This window comes from Schistocerca americana, chromosome 3, assembly GCF_021461395.2.
Source record: "Schistocerca americana isolate TAMUIC-IGC-003095 chromosome 3, iqSchAmer2.1, whole genome shotgun sequence".
Taxonomy (NCBI): domain Eukaryota; kingdom Metazoa; phylum Arthropoda; class Insecta; order Orthoptera; family Acrididae; genus Schistocerca; species Schistocerca americana.
In genome coordinates this window covers 813,707,553-813,727,284 of record NC_060121.1, presented here as the reverse complement: position 1 = coordinate 813,727,284, position 19,732 = coordinate 813,707,553, and the positions used below count along the sequence as shown (strand labels likewise).

At 42.7% G+C, this 19,732-nt stretch overlaps 1 protein-coding gene across 1 annotated transcript in view; it reads left to right on the top strand.

Annotated features, from left to right (window-relative positions):
• Positions 1–337: 337 nt before the first annotated feature.
• The window catches only part of LOC124606415 (sialin-like), a 51,858-nt gene continuing 32,463 nt past the window's right edge, over positions 338–19,732 (top strand). The window contains exons 1-4 of the mRNA XM_047138396.1: positions 338–693; positions 9,000–9,205; positions 13,495–13,728; positions 19,164–19,248. Coding sequence (XP_046994352.1) covers positions 609–693; positions 9,000–9,205; positions 13,495–13,728; positions 19,164–19,248 — 610 coding nt within the window. The 5' untranslated portion in view covers positions 338–608. The remainder of the gene's footprint in view (positions 694–8,999; positions 9,206–13,494; positions 13,729–19,163; positions 19,249–19,732) is intronic.

The window sequence follows — 19,732 nt, the reverse complement described above, 5'->3', positions numbered from 1 at the left end:
CGCCATCAAATGCAGCTGCCGTGGTCACATCGACAGTATCATTGGGATCATCTGAAGGTAACTCCATGTTTTAATACCAAATTTATTGTGTGGAAAACCCATTCAACTAGGGACGTAGCAGATGCTCTAAACAAGACTTAAGTAATGTGTAGCACTGAATGCGATTCTCTCCTCGAGTGACGTGTTGGGGTGGAGGACAGCAGAAGCTACGCTGTGGGAAATGTCCGCTTGTGCTATCTGACGCCACCGTGTCCACCTGACAATCATCCAGATAAGGGCGCCGTCATTATAAAAAGCTCTGTCCATCCCACACGGCGGTCCACAGTCAGCCAGATAACACTCGCAACCGACCGCGCACACGGATCCGCGATGCTTCCTTAGTCGCCGCTGCCGACGTCGGACTCAGTTGCAGCCCTGCTTCCCGCCTAGTCTCTTCTGGTTTCACCGTGCCGGGGATCCTCAGCAGCATTTCGTTGTTATTCTCTGTTCACGCAGCCACGAATCGACAACACAAAACCTCCTTACAAGAGGAGGGCCGTGCCGTCCACCTTATCCCTACAAGATCTGGTGTAGAATTTAGAGTTAGATTAAACCCTGTGTCGTAAAACATGACATCAAATTCATCGAATATGAATAGTGCTGGAACTCGTGATCTGTCTCCTCGCACGGACGTCGACGTCGAGGATACCACAGGTGAGCAAAAAAACAGCGGCTGACTTGTACTGATTGATACTTTCATGTAAATTGAAGGTGGAGGGGGGGAGAAAGGACTGCATCGGGACTTTATACGGAATCAGCGGCTACGAGTGAAAATGCGTGTCAGCCTGGGCTCGCACTTGGGATATCCCGCTCATTAGATAGTTGTGTGAACCAATGGGCCACCGAGGCACGGTGTTCATCGCACTTGCGCGGACTGTCTCGGCACGCTTTTTGCCGACCCACATTCCCACCTAGCGCCGCCTATGCGCAGTCGGTGGTCATGTCCTCCAGGCTCGCTACTTTAAGATTCCCGCAGGAGGTCGGACCTAACTGTGTATCCGCACTGAATATGTTGCATTCGTTGCCCATTGAGGCGAATCAATTACATGACTGTGTAGTGTCCGTTCTTTTGGACAGGTATCTTGCACTCATACAAATGACTGCCAGCGCCAGTGGTGACTGAATCGCTTATTAGCTGACCGCTGCTTTGTACTTCTTGTTGTTCTTTGGTGTCCATACAAGACTTGACAATAGAAAGACTGCAGACTCCCTCTTTCTCTCTCTCAGCATTTAATATCATATTTCTTATTATTTTATGGTAATTTTCTCACACCTGCATGTACACTACATTACTCCCCACGTCCTCTAAAGTCTATATTTTACAGTGGTTTCTAATCTTTCGAACATTTTCGTAATGTGAGATACCACTGGTGTACATGGATTCCACTTCGGATGTTGTTGATCAGTGTTCACTTTGTTACATCTTGGACGATTGGCAAATTTCGGCTTTACAGGCTCTTTTCAAGTTCAATAGGTCTCAATGTATCGTAAAATTATCCGACAATAAAACGGCGCACAAAGCCTATCCGAGAGCAGGCGCACAACGTGCAAGCATCAAAATTAAAACTCGAACGAGATTTTCACTCTGCAGCGCAGTGTGCGCAGAAATGAAACTTCCTCGCAGATTAAAACTGTGTGCCAGACCAAGACTCGAACTCGGCACCTTTGCCTTTCGCGGGCAAGTCTCTACCATCTGAGCTACCCAAGCACGACTCACGCCCCCTCCTCACAGCTTCACTTCTGCCAGTACCTCGTCTCCTACCTTCCATATTTCACAGAAGCTCTCCTGCGAGCCTTGCAGAACTAGCACTCCTGAATGGAAGGATACTGCGGAGACATGGCTTAGCCACAGCCTGGGGGATGCTTCCAGAATGAGATTTTCACTCTACAGCGGCGTGTGCACTGATATGAAACTTCCTGGCAGATTAAAACTGTGTTCCGGACCGAGACTCGAACTCGGGACCTTTGCCTTTCGCGGAGCAGATGAGTAGAGGAATTAATATTCGCAGTTTCTGCAATGAAACGGGGTTCATAAGGTTCGACAGATTCTCGCTAGATGTCTTGCGAATTTCTTAGAGAGTCTGCCAGTTGAGACTTTCAGCATTTACGTCAAGCTCTCTCGCTAGTCAAAGAAGCCTGTGACCATTCACTCCGTCATCCTTTACACACCGGGGTCCCCGCGCAGCGAACTTGTGACGTCACACTAATAGGCTTGTCCGCCACATTTCATGAACGCTCGGGTCCGTTCAGGGCCCGTGGGAAATGTATGTAATTGAAAAGGTACTATAACAGATCTACACTTTCGGATAGTTGAAATAATCGATGGCACGTGATCCTAATGTCCTTGTTTGAGAAAGCATCGGTTTCGAAGAACAAATTAAATAAAAATATGTAGAATCAGTTATAACCGAATCGTTTTTGCGCGACTGTCCACCCCGATAGCTGAGTGGTCTGTGTGACTGATTGCCATCCTACGGCCCCGGGTTCGATTCCCTGCTGGGTCGGGGATTTTCTCCGCTCAGGAACTGGGTGTTGTGTTGGCTTCATCATCATTTCATCCCCATCCGGCGCGCAGGTCGCCCAGTGTGGCGTCGAATGTAATAAGACCTGCACCAAGGCGGCCGGACCTGCCCCGCAAGGGGCCTCCCGGCCAATGATGCCAAACGCTCACTTCCATTTCCATTCTGACAAATGATAAAAACTGCAAAGTAGTTAGTGAAATTTCAGATAATGAAGCTAAATATTTTTTTGTTTGGATTGCAATGGTTATCGAAAATGATCGCTAGCTCACGGTGTGAGCGAACAATATTGTGTAGCTGTTAATCAATTTGGAAAAGTATTTATGTAATCATTAATTCAAGACAATCAAGCGAGAATGGACATAATAACACTGGCTCGAGCTCAGATCCAAAATCATGGTTATCAACATGAAATAAATCTAACCGTGAAATCAGTAAAGCAAATTGCGCTAAGCGTATGCACTTCACTGCTAATTGTTTGTCACTCAGTTTACGTAATAAACACCTTCGCGCAGCCTACCATAATTCCTATTGTTAATATTTCTACAATTGTAATTGTTCTTAAACGTTTTCCGTTAAGCATATACGCGCTTAATTTTCATTAAATAAATGTTTATTAGATTTTGCATAACACTGTTAAGCATTTCGGAAATTAGAGCAGAAATTATTGATCACACAAAGATATTAAACATTCTGATCTACAATAATCTCTAAAAACTCACTGAAATTACTTTTTCACAATCACTAAATATTAATAATGTTCTTTAAGCGAAGATTTCACTGGGTAACAAAGTCCATTACTTTTAACTGTCAGTCTCGATTATTTTTTATGTTTTTATAACTTTCACTTCTTTAAACAAATCATTAAAATTCAATTATCTCAGCAATTTTAGTCTTTTTGTCGTCCACAGTGACGCTCAGTTTTAATTAAAAATGATAGGTTAGCACTTGTAACACAGTGTCATCGTTAAGTTGGTAATTATTTAAAAAATGAACCTATAACGCTGGCTGGCCTTGATATGCTTATAAGTATACAATTGAATCTGGTCTTACTTCAGTGAGCGGCTGTTGGTGCTGCGTAAGGCAATAACCCCCGGCAATGAACGGCAACGGGCTCTTCTTAGTGTCGCTTTGGAATGAACAAGTTTGAGCCCAAGTGCTCTTCTTTCGTATTCATTCCTCTTGATGCTTTTTGCACTAAGCCCAATTAATACCGCAGTTATGCGTGGCAATAACAAAAAATTCTTCCAATTTGGTACGTTACAATGTGCCGGTAGCAAGCACAGGGCCTGAGCGCTTCTGTCAGACTCCTCTGCGCGAGAGCTCGCGCCAGACTCACCTGTTCTGTGCGCGTTCGCACCCAGCGACAATGTTCCCTACTTCAGATATACCCTTTGACTGTTCACAGTAGCAAATTGCCCTGACTAGACCAGCGTGTTTACTACACGCTATTACGCAATTCTTTTTCATATATTGCATTTAAATTACATAATCGTGTTCATTCGTAAGAAGATATTTACAAAATAATGACAAAATATATTCTACAGAAAATTACTCCATTACTCAAAATTACAAATTAAAAATACTGCTTAATTTTCCATGTCAGACACTGTGTTGTTGTGTTACAGTACTCACTGAAAGTCTTAACTTTGTTGTGTGCTATCAAGAGCATGCATTCATTTAGACGCGCGGTCAAGAATTATAAAATTCGTCTGAGATAGTTACTCGTTCCCCGCCGGACACGGCTGCTGGCACTTGTAACATTTGCAGCATCACCCGCTGTGACGTACGTAACACGGACCGTCTTTCTCGTACACCTCGTTGCGTACGCTCCATGTCCCTTGTTAGTCCGACCTAATGTCTGTTCCAGACACACTGCAGCAGCGTTTACGCACGGGCCGTACAAATGTTTTGTATGCGATCTCCTTCGTAGACAAACGGCAACTACCTAGTCTCCTACCACCGAATTGTAACCTGGCACATGCTTTGCCTACAACTGAGCCTACCTGGTCGTTCCATGTAACATCCCTATTTGTCTTTACTCCCAAATATTTACATGACAAGACTAACTAACTGTGTCATGTTAATCCTGTGGTCAGAATATACCACTGTTTTTCCTTTCATGAAATACACAGTTCCGAATTTCGAGTCTTTGCGCAAGACTGATTTTATGTCGAGATCGAACTGGATATACTGCAGTTTTAACCAAACACAATTCTCTCACAGGTGACTACATCACTTGTGAAAAGCCTGTGGTTGCTATTAACACCATAGATTAAATCACTGAAGCATGAATGGCAACGTGCTATTAAACTCCCCTGAGGAACACCAGATCCTCTTTCAGTGTCTCTACGTAACTCTTTATCCGGGAGAAGGTGCTGTGTTCTGACTGACAGGAAGTTTTCGATCCAGTCGTAAACAACGTTACATGCTGTGGGAACTTGTTTCCTACAGAAAGCTTTTCTAAATTCTGGAAATACAGAATCGAGCTAGTTTCCTCTATCCACGCCGTTAACAACAGCAGAGCGCAATTTGAGTTTCTTATGATTGACGATTTTGAAATCCCTTCTGATTTACATGGAGAAGGTTAAATCATCATCACCGTCAACAACATATACACGACATTACACTACATGTACATAACTACGTATATTTCTTGAGTCACCCGCGCGAGAAAGTTTGTCTTGACACATTAGCCGCCTCAATAACAAAATGCTTTAATCAGATCTTGTGCGACGCGTGGCCTTCATAAAATTCAAGGTACTTGTAGCTAAATGGTACTCCAACGCCTACTATACAGCTTGATAAGAGTTCAGAGAAATATTGTTGCCACAGTTTTATCAGTTACTGATACGTCTGTGGGAAATTATACATGCGAACACTTCAGTGTGATGAACATAACGAAGTATTAGTATCTACGACGAAGAATGAGTGCAGAGAATTTATTTATTTACAGAGCTGCATTTACGATAATATGGCAATACGAATATGGAAGTCTAAAATTAAAATTTAGATATGTCTGAGGATAAAAAAATGACACAGAGGTGTACTAGAGCCGGCCGCTGTGGCCGAGCGGTTCTAGGCGCTTCAGTCTGGAACCGCGCGACCGCTACAAAAAAAAAAAAAAAAATGGCTCTGAGCATTATGGGACTTAAGTGCTGAGGTCATCAGTCCCCTAGAACTTAGAACTACTTAAACCTAACTGACCTAAGGACATCACACACATCCATGCCCGAGGCAGGATTCGAACCTGCGACCGTAGCGGTCGCGCGGTTCCAGACTGTAGCGCCTAGAACCGCTCGGTCACTCCAGCCGGCGCGACCGCTACGGTCGCAGGTTCGAATTCCGCCTCGGGCATGGATGTGTGTGATGTCCTTAGGTTAGTTAGGTTTCAGTAGTTCTATGTTCTAGGGGACTGATGACCTTAGATGTTAAGTCCAACAGTGCTCAGAGCCATTTGAATCATTAAGGTGTACTAGACAGTAACACAGTGTACTGACAATATAATGAATCTATACATGTTACTAAACTAAAGTTCAATGTTGCGTTTTTCTGTATATATGTGAAGACTAATTTCAGGAACTATTGTAGGAATTTTTATACAGTCCTCACTAATAGAGTGGTTCACGAGGAAGGTCTGTGCATACAGGGTGAGTTAGGAGGAAAGGTACATACTTTGGTACATACTTTGTAGGGTGGTAGTGTTAGCGATTCTGAAAAAAACGCTTCAAATTAACACACGCCCTTTTCTTAACCGTATCAGGCATGCAACTGTTTATGACTGCCGTCAGTCGTATGTCCTTCTTCACCAGCATTCACATGCGAATACAATCAAAGCGACATTATGCTACATAGTGTTGTCTTTACTAACGATTGTATTTAATGGTGCGGTGTTATTGATGACCAACTCATCAGTCAAATTGTTTTAGATAACCGTCTTACCTTGATACCTTGATTTCCTTCCAAATGTGTTACCAGAATACGTAGAGAATAATCCTTTGGTAATACGAACCGTATGTACTTTCAGCACGACGGAGCTCCTACACATTTCGTATGGCCAGTGACACAGCACCTCATTGACACGTATCTTGGGCGCTGGACCGGTCACGTGGAGCCATTTCTTCGCCACGGAGGTCACCCGATCTTACCCTATTTGATTACTATTCGTGGGGTTTGTGGGGTTGGCTGAACAGCGAAGTCTACAAGCGCAGAGTGGACACAAAGAAGGAACTTCTCACTCGCACTTTACACGCGTGTGCTCACGTAAAGAACCGTACGAAAGAGCTCAGATCAGCAACACAGCAGGTGTCTACAAGAGCTGCAAAATGGATTGCAGTTGACGGTGCACTTTTTCAACATCTTTTGTGAGGAAATGTACACATTTAAACAAAACGTTAGATCAATATTTCATTTAGTATCACCTGCGTTTGTCCTATTCCCTACTAGTTTCATTAGTTTCCTCCGAAACTGTTAAGAATAGGACATGTTCATATTACGTTTCTTGTCCAGAATCACTAGTACTATTACCCCTCAAAGCATGTACCTTTTCTGCTGACTCATGGCCGGCCGCGGTGGTCTCGCGGTTCTAGGCGCGCAGTCCGGAACCGCGCAACTGCTACGGTCGCAGGTTCGAATCCTGCCTCGGGCATGGATGTGTGTGATGTCCTTAGGTTAGTTAGGTTTAAGTAGTTCTAAGTTCTAGGGGACTGATGACCACAGCTGTTAAGTCCCATAGTGCTCAGAGCCATTTGAACCATTTGCTGACTCATCCTGTGTAATTTATTACCGTTACGCTAGACAAATCGTCCGTCGTAGATAGTGAACGCTACCCTTGCGAAGCCGGGCAGGTCACTTGTAAGCTTCTGAAGTATTCGTAAGCTGATGTCCAGCTAGTGTGTCCATTGTGAGTTGCTGGTACAGCTTCTACAAATTCAACCTATTCTTCTGACCATGTGGTAGATAGTTACACGAAAGGTTACGGGAGAGAAGTGTGTGACGAGATTATGTGCAATTTTCGTGACAAGTCCGCATATTGTGCAGTCCAATCCAGATCTTGAGCGGTGGTTCTGATCTGGCGAGAGAGTTCCTCGAATGAAGGCACCATGCAGATGAGTTTCTGAAACAATGGTTGCTTCGTTCCTCAAATAAATCAGTTTTTGTTCAGGTGAATGTTTGTGTGTCCCTGTTAAGTGATTGTCTAGATTTAAGTTTGTATCGTTTGAGTGGCAGAAGTTATATGCTGGTCAGAATTCTTTTGTAGTCTCTCATAAGCCCATACGTACTTAGAAAATCGATTTCCGACGCTATCGGAAGCCACTGGATTGAAGTAGATTTGGTCGTTACCGTGATCATCCTTACTGTCTTGTTGGGATTCACGTCAGTCGGTTTGATGTTGTGGGTGTATAATCAGACGAGAACGTAGCGTTCTGCACAGGATTAGATAATGGCAAAATAGCTGATTCTCAGAGTATAGGTCGTGTATTCCCCAAGTCGAGCAGCACAGTTTCTGTGTAACGTTGTTTGTGGACCAGAGTTTTCCAGTAGTATTGATCAGATTTTTCATGAATTATAGAGATAAGGCCAAAAGACTCAGTTCGGTCTTCAGCGATTGTTTTAATCACGGCACGAACTTCGAATCGGAAGATATTTAGATAAATATACGCAGAATAGAAAATGAATTATAACCGCTCAACAATGGAAAAGCATCTGGACCGGATGAGAAATCTCTGAGATTCTTCAGAAATGATGTGAATGTAATCATTACCCACCTAACTACTGGAAGGACGAAGATTTTTTTAAGCACATTAAATTAGTTAGGCACAAATTAATCGCACAAAAAGCAACTACCTGGGACATCGCGTTGTGGTTTCGGTACTGAGCTGACACCGCATGTGTGGACCGCGTATCCTGACTGTCAGTGTACAATGTCGACCACTTTTGTCACTGGGTGTGCACTTGCTTAAAGATATTTTGGGAAATGTATGTATGACAGTGACAGATTCGGGAATGACATCTAGGACAAATAGGAGCCGGCCGCTGTGGTCGAGCGGTTCTAGGTGCTTCAGTCCGGAAGCACGCGGCTGCTACGGTCGCAGGTTCGAATCCTGTCTCGGGCATGGATGTGTGTGATGTCCTTAGGTTAGTAAGGTTTAAGTAGTTCTAAGTCTAGGGGACTGATGACCTCAGATGTTAAGTCCCATAGTGCTTAGAGCCATTTGAACCATTTTTGGAAATAGGAGACTTCAATTTTGCCGGCACTGTTCAGTAAACTCTATTTTTCTTAAATCTATTTTTTTCAATACTTACTCGTTGGTCAAGGTATGGTCATTTTCACATTTTGACGAAACTTTTCAGCGGCGTCCAGAGAGAATAGCTCACGATTGCAATATGAAGAATAACTAGACAGTGAGGTACTACATTTTGCCCTCGGGTTGTCGACAGACAAGCTGAAGGCGCGCTACATCTTCGGCGGCCTGGGCATGTGCGGCATCGCCATCGGCTACGCGCTGCGGGTGAACCTGTCGGTGGCCATCGTGACCATGGTCAACTACACGGCCATCCAGTCCGGCACCACCGAGCAGGACAGCGGGGTCTACGCAGAGGGCACGTGCTTCGCTGGCGAGAATGTCACCACTCAAAAGACGGAGGTAAGTACCCCGAAATACTTCACATCAAGAGAAGACTCAAGGGCTGCATGTACAGGATCTCTCTTTGTACCACATACATATGAAGTCGCAGTGATTTGGTTTCCTTTTATAGCAGGCAGTATTTTGGTACAGTGTGTGGATGTTCGTCGGCGATGAAATCACTGATGTTCCATACATTTCGATTTAGAACTGAAGAAATTATATGGATACATGCTACTGAAATACAAAAAAACCTGCTTTTTCTCAAACGGTACCTAAACTATGTGAGCAAAAGTATCCGGACACCTGGCTGAAAATGGCTTTCAAGTTCGTGCCGCCCTCCATCGGTAATGATGGAATTCAATATGGTGTTGGCCCACCATTAGCCTTGATGACAGCTTCCACTCTCGCAGCCATACGCTCAGTCAGGTGCCGGATAGTTTCTTGGGGAATGTCAGCGCATTCTTCAAGGGTGGCTGCACTGAGGAGAGGTATCGATGTCGGTCGGTGAGGCCTGCCACGAAGTCGGCCTTAAAAAACATCCCAAAGGTGTGCTATAGGATTCAGGTCAGGGCTCCGTGCAGGCCAATCCATTACAGGGATGTTGTCGTGTAACCACGCCGGCACAGGCCGTGCGTTATGAACAGGTGCTCGATCGTATTGAAAGATGCAGTCGCCATCCCCGAATTGCTTCAACAGTGGGAAGCAAGAAAGTGCTTAAAACATGAATGTAGGCCTGTGCTGTGATAGTGCCAATCGAAGCAACAAGGGGTGCAAGCCCCCTCCATGAAAAACGCTACCACACCATAATGCCACTGCCTCCGAATTTTACTGTTGGCGCTACACACGCTGACAGAGACGTTCACCGGGCATTCGCCATACCCACATCCTGCCATCGGACCGCCACATTGTGTACTCTACACAACGTTTTTCCCCTGTTCAAACGTCTAATGTTTACGCTCCTTACACCAAGCTAGGCGTCGTTTGGCATTTAAAGGGTGACGTGTGGCATATGAGCAGCCGAACATGAAATCCAAGTTTTCTCACCCCCCGCCTAACTGTCACAGTACTTGCAGTGGATCCTGATGCAGTTTGGATTTCCAGTGTGATGGTCTGGATAGGTGTCTGCCTATTACACATTACGACCATCTTCCACTGTCGGCGGTCTCTGTCAGTCAACAGACAGGTCGGTCTGTACGCTTTTGTGCTGTATGTGTCCCTTCACGTTTCCACTTCACTATCACATCAGAAACAGTGGACCTAGGGATGTTTAGGATTGTGGAAATCTCGCGCACAGACGAATGACACAAGTGATACCCAATCACCTGTCCACGTTCGAAGTCCGTGAGTTCCGCGGAGCGCTCCATTCTGCTCTCTCGCGAAGTCTAATGACCACTGAGGTCGCTGATATGGTGCACCTGGCAGTAGGTGACAGCACAATCCACCTAATATGAAAAACGTATGTTTTTGGGGCTGTCCGGAAACTTTTAGTCACATACTGTAGGTGGAATCGAATTGCTATCAGGAAATATATTAATATACGTACATAAAAAATTATATTTGCTTGTATTATAATTTTTTACTTACTTTAGAAGATCTTCAGTGCTAATTTTCAAATATGATCTAGTTTTCTTTTGTCATATTTGTGCATGATTTTTACATTAGCAATTGCGTACCAGAAATATGGTTTGCTAAGAAAGTTTTATCTTTAATGAATATCAATTTATGTGTTATGTCAAATTCAGGATTGTCTTTTGTTCTGAATTATCTGTCACAGATAACAATTTTGTCGAAGTTATCAATGTATATTTTTACTTCTGAGATCCGTTTCTACATTTAAGTTGTTATTCGAATTTTTTGCGGAAATAAAAAACATAATTAAGGGTGAAAGGCAATCCTGAATTTAAGATGCGTTAAAACCGATGTGCATGAGAGACATAAATTTAATGCAAATCTCTGATACAGAAATAGATAATGTAACATCCAGTCACAAATACGGCAAGACAAAAGTAAATCATATTTGAAAAATAGCATTTAATATCTTCTAAAGCAAGTAAAAAATTGTAATATTATCAAATATTATAGTTTCAATTTTGTTTTGTCATGAAGATACGAAAAATTCCATCTGTTACAACTGAAATTTGTTCTTGGGTACCAGAGATATTTCACCTGTACATGGTAGGCATCTTCAGTCCTCTATGATACGCACAAATTATTTAATTACACGTATTTTGATGTGAAATATAGAGTGACTCTTTTGCATTTTGTTTAGATCTATTTCTATTTACAATTAAATGTTTGTTGTTTTTATTTATATTCATTTTTGTGTCCTGTTCATGCAGCTATGTATTGTTCAATGCGTGCTGAGCGCACGTGGTGTAGATTTCTTCCAGTGAATATTTCTTTGCGCCTAGCCTATACAGTAGAAAACTGTACATGCTTGCACTATTCTTGGTCAAATGCTTTAGAGTTGAGTGAGGAATCGGGAACTGACTAATGGATTCTGGGAGAGTGGTATGGAGTGTTGGGAAAAGTGGCAGCATACGTTAACAGTGCAAATATTATCCATCTATATATACATATACTGATATACGAGTACATACTGGTAATATCTTGATTATATCTTGGTACCGGTCTAGAATGAGCCATCGCTCGAAAGCGGGAGCAGCAATAAAAAATAAAAAAACAGGTCTCGTGTGTTATTACTACAATAACACGCATTTCATCCAATTTGTTGAAGCTGCAGAACAGCATTCTGGAGGAATATTCAAGGTTTGCTTTTGTTCTACAATATTACTTTTATTGTTAACAGGTTTTCGGCTTATAGGGCTATCTTCGGACATTTACTGAGTATTATCACCAAAGAAGTTAAATGTTAGCAGACAACATTGGAAGAGAAGTAACACATCTAGACCGAAGTAGAAACATACATTAAGTAACATCTTTGCAATGAAATAGTAAAAACTGATCAGTACATAAATAACAATGGAGTTGACAGGAAAACCTTTAGCACAAAATAGGAATAGCATGCCTACATAACAGTTTCTATTAATAAACAAAACTAATAAAATAAAATAAAATTAGTACTAGACAAGGCGGCATCAGGAGGTATGAAACATTGAGAGTGATACACAACCAATTAAAAGAAGAGATAGTTGTCAGTGTAAATACAGAATACAGTAGGAACTTAAGCAATATCAATAAGTTAAACAGAAATTAATAAATGCAGTAAAATGGAGGTGTTTGAGGGAACCTACAGTTTGAGAGCGTGGTGGTACTGCATTTTAGCATTACCATTATAATCAAAGCAGTGGCTGTGTACCAGTTTTCATTAAATAAATGAGCAAAGTAAAATATGAACAGTATTTGATGAGACAACTACAAGGGGTGTTAACAATAAAAGTAATACTGTAGAACAAAAGCAAACTGGTGCTTTTCATTTATTGTAATGTTGTTCTACCAAGAACCGACGGAAAGTTCTGTTAATATGAATATTCAAGGCATTCAAGAAAGTCAGATACGTAGATATTTAATTCATCGAAACTACGTGATGGAAGCAGACTTGTACTCTCTACTAGTGAAGCATGTAGGAGAGCTTTTGTGAAGTATGTAGAATTAGGACAGCGTTGCTAGGACATTTAAACCTTGTATGACCACGACAGGCATTCGAATGCGAACGTTGTCAACAAAAGACAAAGTCCTGGTCCGATTTTAGGTCAGATAGCCTGTTTTTACCTGTCAGCGAGCTGACTTACTCTGGACATTCCGCTGCAAAATGAAATATTTTAGTTACAATATTTCTTAACCTTTATTTGAACATTCTGTGCACTGGAGAACCATGGCCCTGGAGATTTTTCACATTATCTGCCTGGTATACAGTAAAATACTAAATATTAAACTAGAAAATTAATTACCAAGATTCGCTTATCAAAGAACTAAACACCATATCCAAACATCAGTAATGGTAGCAGTGAGGAAACTGTGTCGGACAAAGAGAAGGGGAAGATAAGTGGAAATACAGGCCATTATCTAGGCTAGATGTAATGATACACATTAATAGCGTTATATGTCACGGTGGCGAATGATTTTTTTGTCCGGTTTGCTTATAAGATCCAGCTGCTGTCTGTGATCTGCCTCCAGAGAATGAGGGCGAATCTTGGACAGTGCTAGCCACTCGTCCTAGCGAGACGTCAGAACAACCTCTAGATGACACTCGTCCGGGGCTCCGAGACGAGCGCCAACAGGCAACTGGTCAGACAGACAGGATGGACTAGAGTGCAAAATGAGAGCGCCTCTTGTCGCTGTTGCAGGACGGCGAGTTCGCTTGGGACGAGGCGCGGCAGGGCTACATCCTGGCGGGCTTCTTCTACGGCTACGCGGTGGGGCAGCTGCCGGGCGGCCTGCTGGCCGAGCGCTTCGGCGGCAAGCTGGTGTTCGGGCTGGGCAACTTCATCACCGCCGTGCTCACCGTAGTCAGCCCGTTCGCCGCCTGGCTCAACGACGACCTCTTTTTCGCCGTGCGTGTCCTCGAGGGGCTGGCCGAGGTTAGTACGATCCGACCCAGACCAACCCTCCCTCTGCACCGCACGCTTAGTTTCACGTTCCGTTGATCGTTTGCACAATAAATCGTAGTGATGTGGATCCCGCCATTTTGCATACACATCACAATTTAATTTTTAAATATGGTTACATACTGAACATACATAAAGTACACTACCGGCCATTAAAATTGCTTCACCAAGAAGAAATGCAGATGATAAACTGGTATTCATTGGACAAATATATTATACTAGAGCTGACATGTGATTACATTTTCACCCAATTTGGGTGCATAGATCCTGAGATATCAGTACGCAGAACAACCACATCTGGCCGTAATAACGGCCTTGATACGCCTGTGCATTGAGTCAAACATAGCTTGGATGGGGTGTACAGGTACAGCTGCCCATGCAGCTTCAACACGATACCACAGTTCATCAAGAGTAGTGACTGGCGTATTGTGACGAGCCAGATGCTCGGCCACCATTGACCAGACGTTTTCAGTTGGTGAGAGATCTGGAGAATGTGCTGGCCACGGCGGCAGTCGAACATTTCCTGTATCCAGAAAGACCCGTACAGGACCTGCAACATGCATTATCCTGCTCAAATGTAGGGTTTCGCAGGGATCGAATGAAGGGTAGAGCCACGGATAGTAACACTTCTGAAATGTAACGTCCACTGTTCAAAGTGCCTTCAATGCGAACAAGAGGTGACCGAGACGTGTAACCAATGGCACCCCATACCATCACGCCGGGTGATACGCCAGTATGGCGATGACGAATAGACCCTTCCAATGTGCGTTCACCGCGATGTCGCCAAACACGGATGCAACCATCATGATGCTGTAAACAGAACCTGGATTCATGCGAAAAAAATGACGTTTTGCTCTTCGTGCATCCAGGTTCGTCGTTGAGTACACCATCGCAGGCGCTCCTGTCTGTGATGCAGTGTGAAGGGTAACCGCAGCCATGGTCTCCGCGCTGATAGTCCATGCTGCTGCAAACGTCGTCGAACTGTTCGTGCAGATGGTTGTTGTCTTGCAAACGTCCCCATCTGTTGACTCAGGAATCGAGACGTGGCTGCACGATTCGTTACAGCCATGCGGATAAGATGCCTGTCATCTCGACTGCTAGTGATACGACGCCGTTGCGATCCAGCACGGCGTTCCGTATTACCCTCCTGAACCCACCGATTCCATATTCTGCTAACAGTCATTGGAACTCGACCAACGCGAGCAGTAATGTCGCGATACGATAAACCGCAATCGCGGTAGGCTACAATCCGACCTATATCAAAGTCGGGAAAGTGATGGTACGCATTTCTCCTCCTTACACGAGGCATCACAACAACGTTTCACCAGGCAACGCCGGTCAACTGCCGTTTGTGTATGAGAAATCGGTTGGAAACTTTCCTCATGTCAGCACGTTGTAGTTGTTGCCACCGGCTCCAACCTTGTGTGAATTCTCTGAAAAGCTAATCATTTGCATATCACAGCATCTTCTTCTTGTCTGTTAAATTTCGCGTCTTTAGCGCGTCATCTTCGTGGTGTAGCAATTTTAATGGCCAGTAGTGTATATTTGTCCAACGAATAACCGTTTATCATCTACATTTCTTCTTGGTGTAGCAATTTTAATGGCCAGTAGTGTAGTTTCTTTAATATCTCCAGAAGTGTGTAACTATATCCCATCCACCACCTTTTACACATTCATTTACGTCTACATAGTACACTTTTAAGTGCCTGGCAGAGTTCTCATCGAACTAACTTCACAATAATTCTCTGTTATTCCACTCTCGAACAGCGAGCGGAAAAAAACGGACACCTATATCATTCCGTGCGAGCTCCCATTTCCCTTATTTGATTATGATCCTCGTTTCTCCCTATCGCGGTCGGCGTAAACAAAACATTTTCGCACTCGGAGGAGAAAGTTGGTGATTGAAATTTCGTCAGAAGATCCCGCCGCAAATCCTGTGTGACGTCCGTGACACTCTCTCCCCTATTTCTCGATAATAGAAAATTTGCTGCCCTGCTCTGAACTTTCTCGATGCACTCCGTTAAGCCATCCGGTAAGGGTCCCACATCGCGCATTGCTACTCCAAAAGTGGACGAACAAACGTTTTTTAGGCAGTCTCTTTAATAGATCTGCTGCATCTTCTAAGTGTTCTGCCAATAAAACGCAGTCTTTGGTTCGCCTTCCGCACATTTCCTATGTGTTCTTTCCATCCTAAGTTGTTCCTAATTGTTGTTCCTACGTATTTAGTTGAATTTACGGTCTTTGATTTGACTGATTTATCGCGTAACTGAAAGTTTAATGGGTTATGACGATAACCTCACATTTGTCATTAATGAAGGTCAACTGCCAATTTTCGCACCATGTAGTTATCTTATCTAAATCGTTTTGCAATTGGCTTTGATTTTCTGATGACTTTATTGATTTATCCAATTTAAATTTTCATCGATATGAACATCTAATGATTTTGAACTTTCCGCCCTATTTATTATTTCCTCACTATGTGCTACACTTATCACTCGTGTAATACCCATAGATGTGCAGAGCTGAATATTGTTGTATCTTCTTAGAATTGAGGGTGAGACTATTCGCAGAAAACGAGTCAACGATCTTTTAAAAACCTTGTTTATTATTTCTTTTGTTTCTATATGTATGCTTGGAGCAATTACAATACCAGTGTCATCTGCAAGAGAACTAATTCTGCTTGTTGTATATATGTATGTTGTATCTATGTTTGACAGAAGATTGTTTACAAATATGAGTAGCAATAGTGGATCTAAGGCTGAGCCTTGGAGAACCCCATACGTGAATTCTGCCCAGTGGGAATAATGTTCGCACACTACATTGGATGGTTTACTTAGTATAACTTCCTGCATTATTTGGTTAGATATGACATTATCCACTGGCGGCTGTACCATAAGTTCCATAAAACTTCAATTTATCTAGGAAAATACTGTGATTCACGCTGTCAAATGCATTAGATAGGTCGAGAATATACGAACCAGCTCTATTTTGTTATTTAATGCTTGTAAAATTTGGTAAGTGAACATGTAAATGGCATTCTCAGTAAGGCAACTCTTCTGAAATCCAAACTGTGATTTGCTGAGGCTATTATTGTTGCTCAGATGAGATGCTATTCTAGAATACTTCTCAAAAGTTTTGGAAAATGATATCAGCAGGTAGGGGCGGTGGTATCACACTGGTCTTGCGTTAAGTTTCCCGAGGTTGCCTTGACCTTTTAAGGCAAATGGAAGGTGGAAATCTTGAGAAGGAGATGGCCGATTTCCTCTCGCACTTTTTCCCAGTCGGAAGACGTGCTTCATCTAACAGCGTCGTCATCGATGGAATATTAAATGCTAGTCTTTCGTCTTCCTTTCAAACGTACGCAGCTCTGTTGTCGATGTCCAGATTTAAGCAATATGATTGGACAAGACATCTTTTTTCCCGGTATCCTCATCATCGTCAGCTGCTTGCAATACACTAATCAAGACAGACCTGCTTTAAAAATTTCCTTAAATTACTGCTTTCTGCTGCACACATCCTTGTTCCCCTCGTAAATTTTCCAGCTGCTATTCACTGTCTAGCGTAAATATCCCGCCTACCTTCATTTCGTTTTCATCATCATCGTCTTCAAGGATTTGGCCTTTTCGTCTGTTCCGCTCAGAACTGGTCACGCTATCTCTTTGAGGGACGTCAAACGTTTGTCTTTCCTATTGTGTTATATCGCATTGCAGTGTAGTTATCCTGTTATTAGATATACGCTTAACATGCTCTCTCCTGTTTAGTCCGTATTTTTCAGTTCTAGTTGCACTGGGTTCTACTTTTAATTCTTGTCTAATAGACACATTTTTTTTTTATAGTCCGGTAAAGAACATTCCTCTGTGGAGCGGAGGAACTTCATTTCCAGTCTGTCAAAATCGAGTATGAATTCCAAATCATTCTCACTCATTACACCGTTCTGTGCTTCCGCAGTTGACTTGTAAATGGCTCGTAGTATCACACTCACTTTCACAACCCAGATTTTTTCTGTGCAAGAAAAAAGAAAAGAAAGCAACAATTTCGTCATCACTTGTGGTGGCAAATACAGAGAAGGTGGTAATGCACAGTTATTGATAACAATACTGGGTGCCAATGTCATTGTTTAAATTCCAGCTCCATTCCCCGTGTCTCAAGCATAGAGCGAATATACAAATATGACACTACTCTCATAAAGCGTAAGACGATGTGAAAAATTAGAGTGGTGAAATTGGCAGCATAAAAAAGCAGTATTATTTGGACTTGAAAGAACGACGTTTAGGTCGTACTACAGAATTCCGTTCAAGAAGAAATTACCCTTTTCGATCCTGGCTTTCAGTCTTCAGACAATGAGACGGACGCTGTAGTTCATACCAACCGCCCAGAAAAGCGCATTTTCAGTCCACTTCAACTGCTGAAGAAACGGCAGTCTCAGTGGTTGGAATGAAATGATACATCAATCTTATTGTCTGAAGTCGGCAGGTCAGGGTTGAAATGGATAATTTCTTTGAATTAGTGTGTGACATCATATTTTAGATAGAATTCGGACAGTTGTTGAGTTAAGCTTCGTCTTTAAGCTCCGTTTGTGTTGATAAGTGGGGAGACCCTAACATGTTACTCTTTCATGTATTTCTTCTACTAGGATTCACACGTTTCAGAAAAGTTTAATTTCCATTTTGGTAAAATAAAAGGAATGTTAAATAATATTAACAGCACACCAACACAGTAACCATCGTCTTCTCCAGTTCCACAATTATTCCCAGCTTTTACCCATTATGTAGACAGATATGATGATGATGCCGTCATGTCTCAGTGAAGGAATGGTACGCTTCAAAGAAACACGTATTGCATTGTCTCTTTCGTAAACAGAGATATTTTCATAGTTAATGACAAGGGCAAATTAAAGATAACACAATGTCCCTTAAATATAGCGAGTCTTTGGCTCTCAATTCGATACCATGAATTAAGGATAACAGCATGAGTCCCTTTCAAGGACTACAGCGCTTCAAGTGATATTCTGAACCGAGGTTGGATGATTAGTTAAGTCCAAACATTCTCCTACTATTTTTTGATGGCTGTAACGTCTAGGTCAAATTGAAACACCTGAAGTCATTTACTGATTCCATGTTTTAATGCATACAGGATGAACCAAAATACACGCTACAGTGCAAATACTGCGTACTAAAAGCACAAAAAGTCTGTAACAAAATTTCATCCTCTGCATATTTTCGGTAGAAAATGGACTTGAAAGAGAGGCAGTTTGGCAACACTGGAACCACATCTGTGAGAAGCACCGTATTTCAAGAAATATTTCACTCATAATGTATTACCATTAAGGTAAAGACGAGTAGCAGAAAACAAAAATCAAAAAAATTGGTTTATTTTTGCGTTATGACATAATACGTGTTTTGTTGCAGGGAGTGACATTCCCTGCGGTGCAGTTCATGATTTCTAAGTGGGCGCCCCCTCAAGAGCGAAGCAGGTTCTCCATAATCTTTTCTGGTAAGTCGCGCTGCATTTATGCATGACAAATTAACATTGTGTCTGACAACGACGAATTGCCGACGTTACTCATCGGAACAAACTCCTACTTATTCCACAACATTGTGTACAACTACTCTCTTCACTAAACCTGGAAAGAGATGTACGTGCCCCGGACACAGAAACACTGAGCAGCGCCTCTACAATTTTCATTCCCAATCACGTCTGCAATCATTGTTGTTTAAACACGAACTTATTTTTTCGATTTCGTCTAAGACGTACGTCATCTTACTTTACCTACGGAGGATTTTTGTTTAAAAAGTTGCAAAGAGTCTCTGTCAAAATACGTGAAATGTATATGGACAGCCATCATCTGTGTAATGGAATGACGACAATGAAAATTCGTGCTGGGCCAGGGCTCAAACCTGGATTTACCGCTTATCGCAAGCGGTCGCCTTACAATTAGGCTATCCGAACGCGCTTCACGGCCGCATCCGAACTTCCG